The 17,721-nt window shown below is 43.3% G+C and overlaps 1 protein-coding gene across 1 annotated transcript in view; it reads right to left on the bottom strand.

Annotated features, from left to right (window-relative positions):
• The window catches only part of NIPA1 (NIPA magnesium transporter 1), a 38,342-nt gene extending 27,930 nt beyond the window's left edge, over positions 1-10,412 (bottom strand). Inside the window, exon 1 of the mRNA XM_084771445.1 lies at positions 10,232-10,412. Within this exon, the coding sequence (XP_084627571.1) occupies positions 10,232-10,397 (166 nt within the window). The 5' untranslated portion in view covers positions 10,398-10,412. The remainder of the gene's footprint in view (positions 1-10,231) is intronic.
• Positions 10,413-17,721: the final 7,309 nt, after the last annotated feature.

Raw genomic sequence — 17,721 nt, forward strand, 5'->3', positions numbered from 1 at the left:
AATTTATTCCACTACTTTTTAATCCAGCCACACTCAGATTCTTAGGGCATGGGCAGAATGTAGCCAGTTTCTTTGCTAGCTCAGTTCCCAGGAGAGTGTGTTCCCCTCTGAAACATCATAAGCTAGGTCTTCCCTGACACCATAGAGAGGCACTTCATTTGAGACAAATGCCTCCATCAGACTTCCTTGTAGGCAAATCTGTAGGGCACTTTGTTGATTAATGACTGATATGGGACAGCCCAGCCCAGGTACCACCTCGGGGCAGGCGGTCCTCGGTAAGAAGACAAACTGAGCAAGCCAGTAGGCAGCATTCTTCAATGGCATCTACTTGGGTTCCTGTCTCCATCTTTTTGTTGTGACAGTCCTATGATTAGGCTGATTTTGGAAGGATTGTGGATAGAGTTTGGAACTTTGGGCTGAGAAAAGCCATTGGGAGCTCAGAGCTTAATGGGCAGAGGGTACATGTGGGTGGGAGCTTGAAAGACAGGATCGCACATGATTGAAGCCTGATTTTTCCAGTTTCAGAAGGCAGAAAAGACTCTAACCAGGCCACTCATGTGATATTCTGAACTAAGAACTTGTGGTTCTGTTCATCAGGGACTGACGAATCAGGGACTGCAGTTAATAGCTCAGAAGCCCTGAAGTGAAACTTCTGCTTTACTGGGATAAGCAATGCTGTTCAGCTGGAACTGAAAAATCAGCCGTGATCAAGAAGACACCAGAACCACTGAGGATCATTAAGTCTGGGAGTATTTCCTCAGGGTCAGCACACGGGGGCTGTGGTCCAGAGGAGGCCATGACCACATCTCAACTGAGAGCCAAACCTGATAACATGTAAAAGTCAGGTACTGGTTTTGAAGGCATGAAAGTGACATTAAAAGCAGCTAAGCCTTGGAACTGTGTGCCAGGCCTGAAATCCTTTCAAGGGGAGCCAGGAGAGGCCAATGGTGACAGTGCAGCCTCACAGCTGTAGTGGAAGGTCCAGGACTGAAGTGGTCGTGGTGAGAGACTGAGGCTTGGCAGCAGGAGGCAGGGTCAGAGTCCCTGAAGAGAGACCGGGAGAAGCCATGGGTGGAAGTTCCGCCCAGCTGCAGCAGGAGACCCCAGCATCTCAAAACTGACTATATCAGGCCTGGAGAGAGGCTATGAACAGTGGTTGCTCTTCAGAGGATCTGGGTGCAAATACCACATGGCAGCTCACAGGTGTCTGTAATCCCAGTTCCAAAGGATATGACACCCTCATACTGATATATGGTCAAGCAAAACATCAATGTACATAAAATAAATTAAAAAAGAAAGACTGAGCGGGGGTTGGGGGGGATACAAAGGACACTTCCAGTGTACAGCTGCCAGGACAGCAGCAGCTGAGTGGAGCTGGCCTGAGCTTAGGGGACAAGCTGCCTGTACTGCAGAGGACAGAGAGGGAGATGTGGCCCAAGCTTTTTGCAGAAGCCCAGAAGGTCCTAAATGAAGCCCAGATACTGAACAATGAACTATTTACATCGTTGGAGTTTGGTTTTCTTGGTTTGAATGTGGCTGTGTGCTCTGGTTATTCCCTCTTAGAGTAAAATGTACTTAGCTTTGTTTGCTGGTGCATATGAGTCCACAGTTAAGAGACTTTAGAAGGACGCTGATAACCTAGAGAAACTATGAATACTTTGGAGTTGCTTTGAATGTTGAAGGTGACTCTGAATGTTTTGTTTGTTTTCAAGACAGGGTTTCTCTGTGGAGCCCTGGCTGCCCTGGAATTTGCTTTGTAGACCACGCTGGCCTCCAATTCACAGAGCTCTGCCTGCCTCTGCCTCCCTGAGTGCAGGAATTAAAGGCGTGCACTGCACCCTGCTGACTCTGTATGTTTTAAAGAGATTAAACTTTAAAGGTTGTGGAACTTTTAAAGTTAGAAACACGTTTTATATCGTGATGCAGATACTAATATAACATCTTGGGGACAGCAAGAAAGGAAAGGTTGTGTCTTAACAATGCTGTGTTTGTTAGCATCAGGTCAAGAAGGGCTCATTGTTCTGGCTAGTTTCATGGAAACTGCATAATAAAATGCCCCACCAGACCCGTCTGTGGGCAAGCCTGTGGTACATGTTCTTGATTTCTCAGATTCCCTGAGAGAACTGAGAGGTTACACTTTACTGCGTAAAGGTGAGAGGTTGCTATGAAGATCCAAGAGTGCTGGAAATGCCAGACTACAGAATACCTGCCAAAGAAAGCAGCAGGCACCAAGTGGAACCTGCACAAGAGAGAAGCCACATACGCGTTTGGGGGCAGAGTCGAAGGGGGCGGTCCTGCTCAAGTCGCTGGAGCCTTGGTGATTCGGCTACAAGGCTCAGAAGTTCATGGAGCTGCCGACTTTGCTATTTGGCCCATCTGGTATGAATCTTGCTCTGCACCCAACATTTTCCTGCTGTTATCCTACGCCTTCCTTTTGTAAAGGGAATATTTATTTTGTGCTACTGTGTTGGAAGCATGAACCTTGGTTTTTATTTTATTGCACTGTATGCGTGCGCTTGTTTGTATGTGATGGGAAGGGTAGGACATGTGCTGTAACAGGTATGTGGATGTCAGGATACAACTCTGTGGACTTGGATTGCTCCTTCTACCTTTGCACAGACTCCTGGGATCAAACTCAGGCTGGCAGCCCTGTGAAGCAAGCACCTTTATCTGACAAGCTATCTCACTGACCTCTTCTCTTCTCTTTCTTTGTTTCTTTCTTTGTTTAATGTTTTTATATGAGCTCAAAGTTTTAAAAATTGTTCTGAGCTTCAGAAGACAATGTAAGAACAGTTAAAAGACTATGGTGCAAGCCAGGTGTGATGGCACTAGGTAGGCAGAAGTAGGAGAATCAGAAGTCCAAAGCAACCCTAAACTTCATATTCAGTTTGAGGCAAACCCAAGATAGATGTGTGTGTGTGTGTGTGTGTGTGTGTGTGTGAGAGAGAGAGAGAGAGAGAGAGAGAGAGAGAGAGAGAGAGAGAGAGAGAGAGAGACCTGACTATCTAAAAAAAACAAAATTTAAAAAGACTACAGCAAGCCGGGCGTGGTGGCGCATGCCTTTAATCCCAGCACTCGGGAGGCAGAGGCGGGCGGATCACTGTGAGTTCGAGGCCAGCCTGGTCGACAAAGTGAGTCCAGGACAGCCAAGGCTACAGAGAGACCCTGTCTCGAAAAACCAAAAAAAAAAAAAAAAGACTACAGCAATTTTCATAGTTGGGATGCATTTTGTGCACTGCAACTGCTCCACTTCAGTACCACATTTCCTTTTTTTTTTTTTTTAAGATTTTATTTATTATTATGTATACAGTGCTCTATCTGCATGTACTCCGCATGCCAGAAGAGGGCATCAGATCACATTATAGATGGTTGTGAGCCACCATGTGGGTTGCTGGGAACTGAACTCAAGACCTCTGGAAGAGCAGGCGGTGCTCTCATCCACTGAGCCATCTCTCCAGCCCCACATTTACTTTTTTGGTTTTTAAAGACAAGGTTTCTCTGTGCAGCCTTGGCTGTCCTGGAACTTGCTCTGTAGACCAGACTAGCCTGGATCTCAGAGACCCACTTGCCCTGCCTCTCCAGTGCTGGAATTAAAGGTGTGTACCATGCCTGCCAGGATCAGTACCACTCTTCTTAGTTCCTCTCTAATTCCTATGATAAAATACCTTGATAAATGCAGCCTAGGGGAGAGTTTCTTTTGGCTCACGGTGTGAAGATGTAGTTCATCCCAGTGGGAAGTCACAGCACAGGAGCTTAGTTTCTTTTCTCTTTGCTGTGACCACATACCTGATAAGAAGCAACTCAGGGGAGAAAAAGGTAGTTTCTGCTCACTGTTACAGTTCAACAGGGTATTGTCCCTCATGGCAGGGACTCCTAAGAGCAGGAGGACAGCTGGCCCCATCTCATTCAAAATCACAAAGCAGAGCGTGAACAGGAAATAGGCTCTACTATAAAGTCTCAAGGCTTGCCCTCCAGTGGCTTACTTCCTCCAGGGAGGTTCCACCTTCAAACAGGCCCACAACCTTCCCTGTGTCCCCATCTGGTGACCAAGTGAACACACATGACTACAGTGGGACATTCCACATTCAAACTACAACACAACTAATACCTTCCCAGTCCTAAATAGCCACTTGCCTATGATGACCTCCCTGGGACAACTGACTACCTCCATAAGGTGTGTGCCAAATCGAAACTGTCCTCTCTCATGATGCTTAACAAGAAAGTAATAACAACTCATCTGTAAATTGCTACTTATTGCCTTGGAAACTTCCAGCTCCGGGTCTGTAAAACACTCCTCTCCTCTCCTCTCTTAATCCACTCTAGGGGCGTCACTGTTAGTATACGTTCCATCTGCCCATTAATTCGAACAGCTCTGAGGAGGGACAGGCTTGTTTCACTTAGCAGAATGTCAAGATTCATCTATGTTACAATGTATCAAAATCCCTTCTTATTAGCTGCTGAGTGATACTCAGCCTTAAAAAGACACATTTTGCCATCTGCTAAAGTGTGATCTAGAATATTCCCCAGAGGGCCATGTGCTCAAGGCATAGTCCCCAGCTTGTGGTACAGCTAGGAGGTAGCAGAACCTGTTAACACCCAGGGATAGCAGGTGGTCTTAAGTCACTCAGGTCTTGAGGGAGATTCCAAGGAGACTGTGAGTCCTTGTTTTTATTCCCCACCTTTTTCTTGCAAGCTCCTGCCTGGAGTAAGTGTAATGAGACTTCCAAAATTATGAGTCAAAGTAATCTTTTTCCTTATTAAATCATCACAGGTACTTGTTACAGCAACAGAGATCACAGTAGCACGTCATGGACCAGCTCAGGTAGGGCTAGGTTCTTGGGAATGGGGTTTTTTTGAAATGTCGGTGAACAGAGATAAGGTGGTGGCAAACAGACACAACCACACAGATGAGTTTGTGTCTGAGAGTATTTTTTAAGCAAGTGGTTTAGAATTTTATACTTTTTTTTTTTTAAACAGGGGGGTTTGTGGGATGGATTAAGTCACTCCCATCTATTGGCTTGGTGAGTAATGCCTTTATGACCAAAAGTGCAAAATGTCTTGATTCCCTGCTTTCACTTCCTTTGGGTAAGGCCACGTCTAGGGGTAATCCAAGAAGTCGAACTGCTGGATCAAACAGTAATTCTATACTTAACACTCTGAGGAACGAGCACACTATTTTCCAAAACAGCTGCATCATTTTACATGCCAGCTAGCACTACATAAGAGCGTTACAGTCTCTATCCTTGCCAATACTGGTTTTATATCTGCTCGCTGACAGCTATTCTTGTAAAGTAGAATTTTATCATAGCCTTGATTTGGCAAAAAAAAAAAAAGAGGGAAAAATTTAAAAGAGCAATCAATTCTTCCTGATCTAAAGCATACTGTATAGAGTTCAGTTAATCAGTTAATTAATTATTAGTCAGTTAGTTAATTATGAAACACCCTCAGCCAATTCTGAACAGCCAACTTTTCTGAGTTTGTTCTCCAGGCAGCCCTGGTCCCTCTTTATCACCATCCATGAACAGCCTCTCAGCAACAGCCAGCCTCTGGCCCCTCCCTCTAACTGGCTATCTGCAGGAAACCCTTGGCTACCAAGAAGAGTTTACTCTTATCAGACTCACACAGCTGGAGGGGCTCGCGCCTACCTGCTTGAGGCGAGTGCTTTCTCAGGAACTGTCTAAATTCCCACCAGAGACTCCTCCTCACAAACTTGGGCAATACAACTTCTTTTCTTAATCGTTTGTATATTTGGATTTTTGAAGCAGGTTTTGCTACACAGCCCAGTCTAGCTTTGAACTATGCAGCCCAGAATGGCTTCGAAGATTCAGTCTGGTTCAGCCTCCTAAGTGCTTGGATTACAAGCATACAAGCATACACCACCACACACAAGCCAATACAGTTTATTTTCAACATTCTTGAAGACCACCTCAATTCAGAGAAGAGTCTCCAGGCAGAACACTGCCAGCAAGAGGCCTTCTATCAGTGAGCTAACATCAATGCTTGTCCAAGTTTCCAAGACCGGTGGACTCTGTATTGTGTGTCAGTGTCTCCCTCTGTGCCTTACCTGGCCCCCTCCTTGCCTCAGTCTTCTTGAATATACTCAGGGCTTACTATGGCATGCCTAGTCCCATTACAATGCTCTTTAACACTCTGAAATAAATACATTTGGTGAATGTCTCATTAGAATTTAGAGAGTCTTCTAGTCTGAACCTCAAGGAACCACCAAAGGGCCATGTGCTGAAAGTTTGCTTTATTAGCTCATGGTGCACCTAGGGGAAAAAACCACCTTTAGGTGAACAGGCTTAGCGACAGGAAGCTGGACTATTTGGCACATACCTTTAAAGGGACTGTGTGATTCTTCTTCCCCAGTTTCCCAGCCGCCCAAGCTGAACAATCACCCAAGGCTTCAGTCGCCACATGTTTCAGCACCCATAATATGCTATGCTGCCACAGACCCAAAGCATCAGAGAGAAACTTCTAAAACTCTGAGTTAAAATAAACTTCTCCTCTTTTTTTTTTTTTTTTAAATTGAGTTTTTTCAAGACAGGGTTTCTCTGTGTAGCTTTGGCTGTCCTGGACTCACTTTGTAGACCAGGCTGGCCTCGAACTCACAGGGATCCACCTACCTGCCTCTCTGCCTCCCAGAGTGCCAGGATTACCGGCGTGCGCCACCAAGCCCAGCTAACCTTTCTTCTTTTTAAGTTTTTTATCTCAGCTACCTTCCACAGCAGCAAGAAGCTAGCAAAGGTTGGTACTAACTCTGGGCACTTGGGGCAGCTGGCCCTCTATATACAACGATTCAAACAAGTCTTTTGAAGAATACACGGGCAGATATGACTCAACTGATAGAGTGCTTGCCTAGCATGCATAAAACCTCAATTTGATCCTCCAACACTGCTTAAACCAGGCATTATAGCACATACTTGTAATCCTAGAATTTGGGAAGTGGAGGCAGGAGGATCAGAAGTTCAAGGTCATCCTCAGCTACCAGGTGAAGGCCAGCCCGGGATGCATGATAACCTGTCCCCCAAACAAACAACAAGTCCATATTGCATCTGTATGAGCTTTGTCCTGGCAACTATTCCCTTAAACAGCAAAGTGTAGCGGCTATTTACATACCATTTACTTTAAGTTGTATAAGTTGTTAATAGGTTTTGGAAGTATAAACATAAATTAAGTATAAAAATAAACAGAGGATACCATAAATTATATGCAAATACCATGCCATCTAAAGCAAGGGAGTCGAGCCTATGCAATTGTGCTCTCTTCTGGGGTCCTGAACAACATCCTGTGAAATACAGTGTGAGTGAGTGAGTCCTCTTTCCCAGGTCCCAGCCGTCATTCAACGGCACAAGAAAGAAGCCAGGTATTGAACCCTGAGCCTGTGTGCTTCAGAGGGCTTTCTCCAGCTCTCCAGTGGGCTCACTCATTGAGAAAGTCCTTTAAAGGGGACATTTAAAGCAAGCAGGCCCCCAGGCTCTCCACTGAAGAACTACAGTTAGAATTTAGCTTCCCTGAGGTTGAGCTTTCTAGAAATGCTACCACTTGTCAATTATAAAGGCAGACTCCTCTAAGGAAGCAGAGTTAGTTACACTGTAAGAAACCACAAGGTTTCATCTCTCTTAACCTAAGAACTTGGCCTTCCAGCTCTTTCATTTCACCCTTCTCTCTCCTTTTCCATTTCAGCTATTTGATGGTTATCAATTCTGTTGGTTAAGTAGATACGGTAAAGGTTTAAGAGAAGTTTGTTTTACTTTATGGGGGCTTGGAGGCTTGGGCTGGGATTACGGACACATGCCATCATATCTGCCCTGAGAATATATTTTAAAACTGTTCTAGCTTCAGTATCTCTAATAGTACATAATGTAAGTTTCAAAAATATCTGTTAAAGTAGACTTACTGAATAAAGTAAGACTAGATGCCTTCCATCACCATCTCAACCTATTGCAGTTGGTAGAAAGTGAGGAAACAAAAACTAATGAGCGACAGGTTCATTATGAACTGGGCCCAGGGGAGTCTGCTCAGACTACTGCACCAACCAAGGACAATACAAGTAGTAAACATCGAACCTCTACTCAGATCTAGCCAATGGACAGCATGTTCTCCACAGCTGAGTGGAGAGCGGGAACTAACTCTGACATGAACTCTGGTGCCCCATATTTGACCACTTTCCCTTGGTGGGGAGGCCTGGTGGCACTCAGAGAAAGAATAAGCAGGTTACCAAGATGAGACTTGATTGCCTATGACCATAGAGTGGGGGAGGAGGTCCCCCTCGGTCATAGACCTAGAGGAGGGGAATAGGGTGAAAGCAGGAGGGAGGGAGGAATGGGAAGATACAAGTGATGAGATAACAATTGAGATATAATCTGAATAAATTAATAAAAAATAAATTAAATTGAAAAACTAATGAAATTGCATTTTTACTTTATTAATTTAAAGGCATAGTATAGACCCATGTGTGATAGCACACACTTGTAATCCCAGCTACCCAAGATGTTGAGGTAGGAGATCATGAGTTTGAGACCAGCCTGGGCTACACAGTTAGAGACTATTTTGTGAAGTACATACACACATACATACATACAATAAGATATATAGTATGTAGGTATAAATAAAAGCATCCATATAATTGGTTTTTGGCTTTAAAAAAATGTGGTGCTTAAAATTAGACCCAGGACCTCAAAAAACAATTTTAGGTTAGTTTCTTTGTTTGCTAATTCAGCAGCCCCCTGGAACACAAAAAAATGAACTAAAATAACACATTTACTCTTGCTAGTCAATTGGCTTATTAAGGTTTTTTTTTTTCTTTTCTTAACTAATGTCTGTATTCAGAGTTCTTTTGCTTTCCTCTAATGTTTCACATTTGATGGTGTGTGCTGCTTCCTTCTGGCTGTCAGAGTTCCTGAGATTTCATGGCCTTGATTAGGACACCAGTCAGGTATTTTGTATGATGCTCCTCTGCTGAGGTTTATGTGTTTTGTGTCATGTTTCTCTCAGAGTTATCCTGGAATTGTGGGATTTGCAGGAATATCACACAAGTAAAGTATACATCTCATTTAATCCTATAAAAGGCACATTTTTTTTTTAGTCCCAACATGCACCTTCGCCCAATCTTGATGCCTATACAAACTGACAGACAGCCCCTACATGCAGTTGCCAGATCAGTCTTGGGGAACCATACTTGGTTTGACTTAGGTCTTATATTACGACTGCAATGCTTTCATTTTGAAATTAAGTTCTTTAAATACACATTGCTGGTTTTGTACTTTCACTCAGGATCGTCAGTTCTTTGTCCCTTTTCTGAAGGCTCCTGGCTCCCTGGCAGGCTGGTCAAACTTTTAATTGTGTTCCGGATTTGGAACTATTAAGTATATCTACTTCCCATGCGCTAGCTGCCAGGCTCTTACGCTTAAGCTCTGGAGGCTATGGCTCCAACCACAATCCTTTCTTGGTCTCTCTGAAAGCAGTGTTTACTTTTCCCTTCGAACTATTCTGCCCCTTGCTGTTCAGTGCCTGTCACAGGGCCTCTCAACACAAATGACACGACAGAGACAAAGAAGGGCTCTGTGCCTCATCGCACTTCTGTATCACTAAGTAGTAGTTATTTGGTGACCTGTCAACCCAGGGTGTGCTTAGCGGGCCCATTTGCACGCCTGTTTGACGTTTTTTCTTCACATTCAGATGGTTGAAGTGTCAACCAGAGGTAACTCAACTAATGGCCCCAGGGCAAAAGCCGCTGGAAAGAAGAGACCTTGCACTCAAGGTGAGAGTGGGCACCTCAGTGGCGCCTGCACATCCTGCGGGCCCACCACACACTCTTACTCCTTCACACAACCAAATGCTCTCCCGAGAGCACCCCCAGGCCCAGTCTAAGGCAAAGGAAGGCCTGGCTCCACCCACCTCTGGATCCCATAAATACGAAGCTCTGCCCCGCAGTAGGTGAGTGCGGGCCTCTGGGCAGCAGGGCTCCAAGATGAGCACCTGTCCGGATGCTCTGCAGCAGGGTAGGGGTTAGAGGACTGGACGGGGACAGGAACCGGGCAAGAAGTCCCGGTAAAGGGCTCCTGAAAGTGAAGAAGGCCTCCAAGGCCGCTGGTAATAGAGCGAGAGAGAAAGCAAGGGACAAGGAAGCGATGCCTGCGGCGTTGCCAAGGGGAGCCCGCCCCTGTGCTGAGCACAGGATCCCGCAGCCGCGTGGCGCGGACCCCGGCCCGGCCACAGCTCGCCCTACCTCGCCTTTTAGCGCGCACAATGCCCTTCTTCTGCAGCACGAACGTGGACCCGTTCACTAGGCTCGACACCACAGCCACGCCCAGGCCGAGCGACACAGCGGCGGGGCTCGGGCCGCGCGCCCCCTCCCCGGCAGCCGCAGCCGCCGCCGCCGCCGCAGTCCCCATGCCGCCCGCGCCGCCCTCCGCTGCGCGTGCGCGCGCCGCGCCCCACGGGCTAGGAGAGGAGCGGCGTGGGGCGGGGCGGGGCGGGAGCCGGAGTCTAGGGGTCGGACTGCGAAGTAAGGCGCAGGTGGGGTGTGTATGGGAAGCATGCTATGGGGACGGAGGGTGGAGAGGCCTCTGAGGTCTGCGTGGAAGCTGAGAGAGAATTCGGTAGAGGGAGCCTGTGCAGCTCCTGAAATAGAGAGAGAGCTCTGCAGTATTCAGAGACCTAGGGCCTCTGGCAGAGAGGGTCATGCTGTCCCCAGACCTCACAGGTCCTCTAGGACCTCTGAGGTGCGCTACTGAAGACGTGCATTCTTCTCGCTGCTCTGCTCCCCGAGACGTCCAGCTGCCTTCGCTCTGGATCATTGACCTTCTGGTCATACAGTATTATTTCATTTTAGTTCTTAATAAATTATATCAAAATTATAGGAGAAAATTATTTTGGCTCATTTTGCCAACTCTCACCTAAGTATTGTGGCCATTACCCACACCTTCAAAGGCAATGCGCAATTTTTCTCGTTCATTGAGTGTCACGCAGCAATCTGTTTTCATGTTATCACACAATTACAGTTTTAATACTCGTGTAATGTCCATGAAAATAAAATGTATCAAATCATTCGGCTGCTTGTTGGTTGTTAAGTTGCTCCAAATGCTTTCCCCCTTATTTTAAATCACGCTTTAATGAAAACTTTGTTTTTCAGCACTGGTAATTGAACTCAGGGCCTTGCGTATGAAAACTTTTCTCTTTATTGAAGAAGTATGAAAGGAGTTTTATTGGGAGGAGGCGCCCTGGGGGTTAGTGTAGGGACTTGGATTTCTTGCAGACTGTCGTGAAGCTAGGGACACAGAAAAACGAAATAGGGCTAGAGGTATTATTATTTCCCAAGATGAGATGCTAGTGCACCTATGGGACTGTGGAGACCAACATAATGTTTATAACATTTGGTTAACACATGGTTTACTGATGATTCATTAGCCACGGATGGAACCAAAATTAATGGAAAGTGGAAGCCTATACACTGGGGGATAGAATGGCCAATATTGAGAAAGGAACCACGAAATCACACAGCACTATTGGCTATAAGACAAGCAACTAGTAAAGCAAAAGGAAAACCTCTATCTTCTCCAATTTATATGTGTGTAATGGTATAGCTATATGGTCATTAGAATAGAACACCACGAACTGGCAGATAAATGGCAAAGATATCTGTTCATGGGGGGGGCATGAATTGAAATGACAAAACCTAGTAAAACTTAGGAAAGACATCAAATTTGTGTAGCTTATACAGGCAAGAGAGACAAAATGTCTGAAAATAATGAAATAGGTGACAAGTTGGCATCATATTTAATCTTAAATTTTTCCATGGAACAAATTCAGGATAAATAAGCAACAATGATAGATTACACATTTGAAAAACTTGAACGTTTATCCCTAACACTGAAAAATAAGGGATAATGGATAACCAAATTAAACCAGGACAACCCTATTACTATTATAAGGAATCCATAGCCAGGTGGTGATTCAATCTTTAATCCCAGCACTAGGGAGGAACATGCCTTTACACTTGGGAGGCAGAGGCAGTCACAGAAGAATTACAGTGATTTAAATTTAAAATCCTGCAAAAGGCAAGCTGAAATTCAAAGTGAATGTCCTTTGTGATCTAAAAATAAATACAGTAGACTTTGAGTTTATATAAAGAGAAAGGAGAATATAGGTATATTTGTCCACACATACTAAGACATATTTAGTTTCAAATTTTCAAAGGATTTTAAAAAAAATTGTCAATAGAAAGATATTACTTTTTCTGTTGCCAATATAATTTTGCCCTGGGAAACATATAACTCACCAAAAAAAGGAACTCCCCCCCTCCCCAGAATTAGGGTTGGAGCAGGGTTTTGTTTTTATCTTTCTAAGATAAAATAAAATAATGCATTCAACTAAGGAATCTGGAGACTACTGGACAAATGAAACATCTGAAGAAAAAGGATGAATCATCAAGACAAAATGTCCTAAGAAAAAGAGTGAATTGTCCAAGTGGTATCGCTGCCCTCTACTGACATAAGTGGCAAATAGTCTTTATGTGGTCCTAATGTAATTAAAAATTAGTGCTGACTTTGAGGTTGGTGTGTGCCTCTCTCTTTCTCTAAACCCATTCATGCATATAAAAGGAAAATCCAAAAATCTCTGCCTCCTATTAGAAGAGCCATTTGGTATGCGACAGAGGAAAACAAAAAACAAGGGTCTATTCTATTGCAACTAATCTCATAATCTTTTGGTTTTCATTTGACTGCTTAAAACTTTTCTTTAGGTATAAATATTATCTCAAAATCTATAAGATTTTTGTATATATAAAGATTCTGTCATGACACAAATAGTCATACAGGTACTAACTAATTCTAGAAATAAGGCTTATATACAGCTACCTGTACATGTTTTCAGGTTTGAGTCTGAAGCAGGTAACTAGGAACAAAGTTTGTGTATCTTGGATGTATTTAATAGACTGTGGTCCTCAAACCTTTCATAGATCTGCAGAATATGGCATTTAAAATGTTTAAGTTATCTACCATTCTTAACAGTAATCTTTGAGGTCTCCAAGATGATGATGGGATTCTGCAAGGATGGAGCCACCCGGATTGTGGCGATGCTAACCACTGAGATAAACTGTGCCATGTCTCTGCTGCCGCCAAGTTCTGGGAAAACAGCGAACACCTTTGGGTTGACTGCTGTGTTCCACCTAGTCAGCATTACCACTAAGCTGACAAACATCACCCAAAGAGCAGCTTCGGACTACAAACTGCTCAGGAGATTCAAATTGCTGAGTTCATGTGAGACTAACATGAACATTCTTACAGAACTTTGAACTCAAAAATACTTAATCATAGGACTGCCTAATACAAACACGTTGGAAATTGTAGAAAGCTTGACAGAAATAGCTTCATTAGTGTAAATAGTCTTACTATGTTAAAGTTAAAAACCTTTCCTTTTTATTTAGACAAAAGGGGGGAAATGTTGCAGGATATTTTATCACACTGTGAATCCTGAGATTGTGTTGTTTACTGAAAAGACCTGTTTCTAGTTGTGGTGGGGCCCAGTTCTAGCACACACCTTTAACTCAAGAGCTTTCTGCTTGATTATTGTAAACAGGATCAAATAAAGTCAACCATAGGTCAAAAGGCTGAGCAAGCAACCAGTTGACAGTGAATGGACATAAGGGAAAAAAAAAAAAACTAGTGTAAGAAGATGTCAGGAGGATGGATAGAGATTTGCACAGGAAGTAGAAGGGAGGGACATTTAATTTGAGGTTTTTTGAGATGGCTTGGGGAAGGATCATTCTGCCTTCTGGGATGTTGGCTGAGTAGGAAGTTCAGCTGGGTGCTTTCTGTGACTCTCTGAGCTAGTAGGCTTTCACCCAAGCATATGGCTCCTGAGACTTTACTGGTAAAATCAGCCAATTGAGATTTTTGTTGAAAACAACAGCTATGTACCCTAATAAACAGAGTACCATCTGGGGAGGTCAGGTTCTGGTTTCTCTATCTGCCCTTTCCTCATGCTGCCTTAGAAATCTAACAGGGGCTTTGCTGTTGTTTCTTTTTAAATCTTTATTGATTGATTTTTATCAAAGGTAGCTCCACAAGAACTCACAGTTCCTGAACTATTCTCTTCCCTTTTTAGCTGATTACCCAACTACATCCGTGTGGTGGTTTGGGTGGGTGTGGCCTCCAAACACTCATGTGTTGTAATGCTTGGTCCATAGGGAGTGGCACTATTAGGAGGTGTGGCCTTATTGGGGTAGGTGTAGCCTGTGTGTCATTGTGGAGACAGTCCCTGAGGTCTCATATGCTCAATCTATGCCCAGCGTGAAACACACTCTCCTGCTGCCTGTGGCTCAAGATGCGGAACTCTCAGCTTCTGCTCTAGCACCACGGTCTGCCTGCCTGCTACCATGCTTCCTGCCATGACAGTAATGGACTAAATCTCTGAAACTGTAAGCCAGCCCCAGTTAAATGCTTTCCTTTATAAGAGTTGTTGTTACGGTGTATCTTCACAGCAATAAAACCCACACTACAACCATCAGATTTGTGAATTCCTGCTCCATTCCTGCTCCAACCAGTCGACTGAGCCAAAGCTACCATCTTTATTAGGGAAAAAAACAAAACAAAACACTGAAACCTCTTGACCACAGGATCAAATTCTGGTGCATGCTTTTTACAAAAAGAATTTCCTTGTCAAGCTACTTTCATTTGGTTTGTGTGTTCTTTTTTGTTTTTTGTTTGGGTTTTTTGGTTTTTTGAGACAGGGTTTCTCTGTGAAGCCCTGGCTGTGCTGGACTCACTTTGTAGATCAGGCTGGCCTCAAACTCACATCGACCCATTTGCCTCTGCCTCCTGCGTGCTCGGATTAAAGGCGTACGCCACCGCATCCAGCCTGGTTTGTGTGTTCTTTTATGTAACTCTAAAATTTATTTCTAATGGGCAAGTAGGATTGTTTTCCACTGGATGGCCATTCCCATTTTGGCTTGAACAAACTATTCTTATATTCAGTATGCTTCAACTTGCCGTGATGTTTTCTAAAACATGTGCTTAAAATTAAAGTCAGCCAAAACATGTTTGGAGCTCTATGTCTGTAAGCCTAAGTCTGTCTCAATGTTAGATGACATCATTTGACTCCTTGGGAAGAGAAAACATGACATAACATTTTTGGGTCTGGAGTTGCACAAATGAGACACCAAAGACACCCTGCAAGCAACAAGTTTATTTTATTTTTGGCAATAATAAAAAAGAATAAAAAGAAACTGTGAAAGAAAGAAAGAAAGAAAGAAAGAAAGAAAGACAGACAGACAACCTGGAAAAACATCCAAACTCAAAAAGTAAAAATAAGTGAAACCTAAACAACAACAACAACAACAACAACAACAACAACAAAAAGAATAACTGGCAGCCTGGGCTGAGATTTCAAAAACCGAATTGGAAACCGAGACCCAGGGCCAGCTTGTTACAGTCATTTTAAAGCAAAGCTCATTAGTAGAAGGGTATTTACAGGAGGGTGGGGGAGCCTTACCTAGCCAGCACCACGTGGATTCATTATTTGGTAGCAAGGTGAGGAGTTGGCAGGATGTGATAAGGACCAGAGAGTTCACTATGTGTAGAGTCAGTAACTTAGACTGAGAACATCTGTCTGTCTTTTTGTTCTGGTGTTTTTTCCAGAACTGAAGGCCTGTGTGTGTGTGTTAGGCCTAAGATGGAGTCTGGTTTATCATTTCTTTAATTCCCCACTTAGATTTTGTTCCTGAATCAAATCATTGATTCTGTCTCTCTGAGGGGGCAAAGCAGAGTATTGGGTCCTTAAGAATATCACGTTAACATTAGATACCCTATTATGAATAAATTTGAGAAGGTCTTTATGAGGCAGGGTCCAAAGGTTAAGCCAGGATGAATAACAGGAGGGGCCCTGGGAGAGTGGTAACCAGGGTGGTTGCCCAAGGAGACCATGGAAACATGGACTAGAAACAGTTTTCTCTTCCTGAAGCCTTTTCCTTACTAAGCGAAGAGAATCTTTTTAAAAATTTTATTTATTATTATTTATTTATTATGCAGAAGAGGGCACCAGATCAGATTTTAGATGTTTGCGAACCATTATGTGGTTGCTGGGTCTTAAACTTAGGACCTCTAGAAGAGCAGTTAGTGCTCTTAACCCCTGAGCCAACTTTCCAGCCCCATGGCAAGAGAATCTTTAACTACACTTGAATGGTTAGCACAGAAGCAACATAGTTCTCTCAGAGCTAAGCAAAGACCTATTCCTTGCTGTAGGGATAGGTCCAAGCCTGTTAGAGAGTTTCCTTTGGCTTAGCATTTCAGCCTGTTAGGTGGGACAATGGATGGCATATTCCCTTATGTAACTACTTCCAGCTGACATTAGGACATTATTATTGGGGCCCAGGAAGGCTGAACTGCTCGTCATAGGTCAGGCATTTATCAAAAGCATCTGATTAGCTGATCCAGTTGAAGAGGTAGGGAGCAATAACATCATCTGGGCTGGTTTACATCAGCTTGTAGTAAGTCCAGATCTCAGCAACTTGCAGTCTACAGGTGATTGCTGACCGGAATCTGTTAGCCAGGTGAAAATCTGCTGAGACAGACATAGACTAGGGACAGAAGTTAAAATTGTGTCCATAAGACAGTACGAGTAGGCTCCTGCCTTTGAGACCTAGTAAAAGCTATTTAGAGCTTTGGGTTAGAAAGCATGAACATTCTATTCTCAGTCCAGATTGGACAGATATGTTTTTAGCATGATGAGAAACAATCTTAAGTATATATTCAGAAGACAGACAAAGAGAAATTAAAATCTTGAGCTTGTGACTGAATAATAAGCAGTCAGTGCTCCATCAGGTTAACAAAACTCTAATGATCAATGTTAAAAGTCTGAACTTTTGAAATTTTATAAAGATATAACAACAGCATAGAAAGGGGAAAGAAATCTCTAATATTTTTCATTTTATGTCTTAAATCATTTTTATAGCTTTACAATTTACATTTATATATTTTAAAACATTTTCTTAGACTCACTAATCTTCATAACTTACATTTATAAACCTTCAAACACCTTCCTATATTCTTAAATATTTTCTTAGAAGTTTTAAACTTGTATTTACCAACCCTAAAACATTTTTTTAGATCCTCAGACATTTTCTTAGGTCCCCATAACTTAAAATTTCATATCCTCAGACCTTACATAAACTTTATATTTTTTATCCAGTTATTCATCAGGAGACACAGGTAGCTGATTATTGGGAGCAGTCATTTAAATGAAGGAATAGTAAAAAGATACATTGGAATCTGTTTGCCTTCTAACATGAAGCCTGTGAGCAAGTCAAACCTGTTTTCCTTTTTAAATAAAAGACCTAGTACCTAGTAGTTTTAACTAGCTACTGAATTGACTGATAATACATTAACAGTGGATCTAATTGTTCTTTAGATCTCAAGCTACTATTAGCTTAGCCATCAATGTGATCAGAGACCTGAGGATAAACAGAAACTTAGATGAATTTATGTATCAGTTAAAATGACAGAGATAACTAGTCATCCCACCACCTAGACAGCTGTCCCAGGCTCCTGTGGTTTTCATGGCACCATGGGCAGAGACAGTCTGGCCATCAGGCACAGAAGGTGAGAGGCTGTTTCTGTGGAAGAAGAACATGAAAGAGAGACTGACCTCTTTTTGTTTTCAGCGTCATGAGACAATAACTTTCTGGGAGTCTAGTTTTTCCACAGTTCTGTCTGGGCCCTG

Source organism: Acomys minous, assembly GCF_964271855.1.
Source record: "Acomys minous genome assembly, chromosome: 2".
NCBI classification, from domain to species: domain Eukaryota; kingdom Metazoa; phylum Chordata; class Mammalia; order Rodentia; family Muridae; genus Acomys; species Acomys minous.